Consider the following 2369-nt stretch of genomic DNA (forward strand, 5'->3'; position numbering starts at 1 on the left):
CTTGCGGAATGATGTGAAAGATGTGAATAAGAAGCACAAAACTCGCGAAACCCACTGCTCTAGGAACCAAAACATCATCAACCTCGCCTCTGTTAAAAAAAACACATTTATTTATTTCAAATGAAGTAGAGCAGATATGGAAAGACTCTTACAGTAACCATCTCAAAATAACAGAACCTTTTACAGGAACCAATCTGAATAACAGAACCTTTTACAGGAGCCACCTCAGAATAACTGAACCTTTTACAGGAGCCATCTCAGAATAACAGAACCTTTTACAGGAGCCATCTCAGAATAACAGAACATTTTACAGCAATCAAGCAATGCTGAACATTGTTAACCTCAGTTAAGAGCACAGCACTTGTTACAGGACCAATCGAGAACAATGTCAACCTCAGTTAAGACCCCAGAGGTTTCAACACAGGCAAAGTACATAGATGCCACAGAGATAAAGAACACCACACATTAAGAACGCAACATAGACATCTGGAACATTCCAGCCTTCTGTATGTGGTGGAACCCTGGGTAGGATGTTCTTAATGTTCTTAAGACTTAAACACAATAAAACACTCTTTAAAGATAAAGTTAGAAAAGCTGCTTAGTAAAAAATATAAAAATATGAAATGTCAAATCCATATTTACATAGGATATGTCAGCATACTTAAATTCAGAGAAATGCCTCTTTTATTAAAAAAAAAATATTTACATCATCAGATGTTTTCAGAAGTAGCTATTTATTACGTTAAAGAAAATTATTATTTAAATAGGAAATAACATTTGGAAATATTTCTTTAGTGTGCAAAGTGTCTCTATGGGATCCGAGCAAACCCAGTGGCGGCTCTCTCTCAGGTAGTCTCCTGAGCTGCTCTCCCTCAGGTAGTCTCCTGAACTGCTCTCCCTCAGGTAGTCTCCTGAACTGCTTTCTCTCAGGTAGTCTCTCCTGAGCTGCTCTCTCTCAGGTAGTCTCCTGAGCTGCTCTCTCTCAGGTAGTCTCCTGAGCTGCTCTCCCTCAGGTAGTCTCCTGAGCTGCTCTCTCTCAGGTAGTCTCTCCTGAGCTGCTCTCTCTCAGGTAGTCTCCTGAGCTGCTCTCTCTCAGGTAGTCTCCTGAGCTGCTCTCCCTCAGGTAGTCTCTCCTGAGCTGCTCTCTCTCAGGTAGTCTCTCCTGAGCTGCTCTCCCTCAGGTAGTCTCCTGAGCTGCTCTCTCTCAGGTAGTCTCCTGAGCTGCTCTCCCTCAGGTAGTCTCCTGAGCTGCTCTCTCTCAGGTAGTCTTTCTGGAGATTGACACAGAAACACAGAAGTGCAAATGCCCTCCCTGGCAACAGGAGTGCCTCTTCTAGGGTAAGGGGTTGGTTACATCAGTGACATCAGACACCATTTCACACCACATTCATCTTTACAAATCAGAAATGTTTTCTCATTTTTATAAAATAGTTTCCACGCAGAGCATCTTATCTTTTCTTGATCATTGTAATCATAGCAGATATGAGTGGCAGTAGAGGTTAGGGTTAGGTCCTCGCAGATCTAATCTCACACAGGCCTTCAAGCTGATCTGATGTCACATGCTACATGTGTGTGTGTGTGTGTGTGTGTGTGTGTGTGTGTGTGTGTGTGTGTGTGTGTGTGTGTGTGTGTGTGTGTGTGTGTGTGTGTACGTGTGTGTACGGTCGAGTGTGTTGAGTGTTTATATTTCTCTTAATATGAGTGCTTTGAGGTATAGTGTTGAGTTTAGTGTTTCAGACTGTGTGTGTGTGTGTGTGTGTGTGTGTGTGTGTGTGTGTGTGTGTGTGTGTGTGTGTGTGTGAGAGAGAGTGTGAGTGAGTGTGAGTGTGTGTGTGTGTGTGTGTGTGTGTGTGTGTGTGTGTGTGTGTGTGTGTGTGTGTGTGTGTGTGTGTGTGTGTGGACAGCTGGACTGTTTTCCGATTCATTCATACTTGCTGGATGACATGAGGGGACCATGGGGAGCTCTGCTGTGTGTATGTGTGTGTGAGAGAGAGAGAGAGAGGGAAGGAGTTTGTGTGTGTGTGAGAAAGAGAGGAAAAGAGTGGCGAGTGTGTTTGTGTGTTTGAAACGGCTGGTACGGGCAGTTGATGTGGGGGGCACAGTGTTCCAGCCCTGGAATGTGCATTTTTATTCCCGATGGTGTGGCAGGAAAGGCAGCTGTGTGTGTGTGTGTGTGTGTGTGTGTGTGTGTGTGTGTGTGTGTGTGTGAGAGAGAGAGAGAGAGTGTAAAGGCAGCTGTGTGTGTGTGCTTTAGGCATCAGAGATGCAGCTTTGGATTTTGTCCATCCACTGCTGGGCACTGGGGGCATCTGCTGCACAGAAGTTATACACACGCTTACAAGTCTTCAGCTGCAGAAGCAGAGAGATGG

At 44.6% G+C, this 2369-nt stretch overlaps 1 protein-coding gene across 1 annotated transcript in view; it reads right to left on the reverse strand.

Moving 5' to 3' along the window:
• Positions 1-1806: 1806 nt before the first annotated feature.
• sbf2 (SET binding factor 2) overlaps positions 1807-2369 on the reverse strand; it is a 75817-nt gene continuing 75254 nt past the window's right edge. Inside the window, exon 41 of the mRNA XM_080841290.1 lies at positions 1807-2349. Coding sequence (XP_080697416.1) covers positions 2251-2349 — 99 coding nt within the window. The 3' untranslated portion in view covers positions 1807-2250. The remainder of the gene's footprint in view (positions 2350-2369) is intronic.

Source organism: Sprattus sprattus, assembly GCF_963457725.1.
Source record: "Sprattus sprattus genome assembly, chromosome: 6".
Taxonomy (NCBI): Eukaryota; Metazoa; Chordata; class Actinopteri; order Clupeiformes; family Clupeidae; genus Sprattus; species Sprattus sprattus.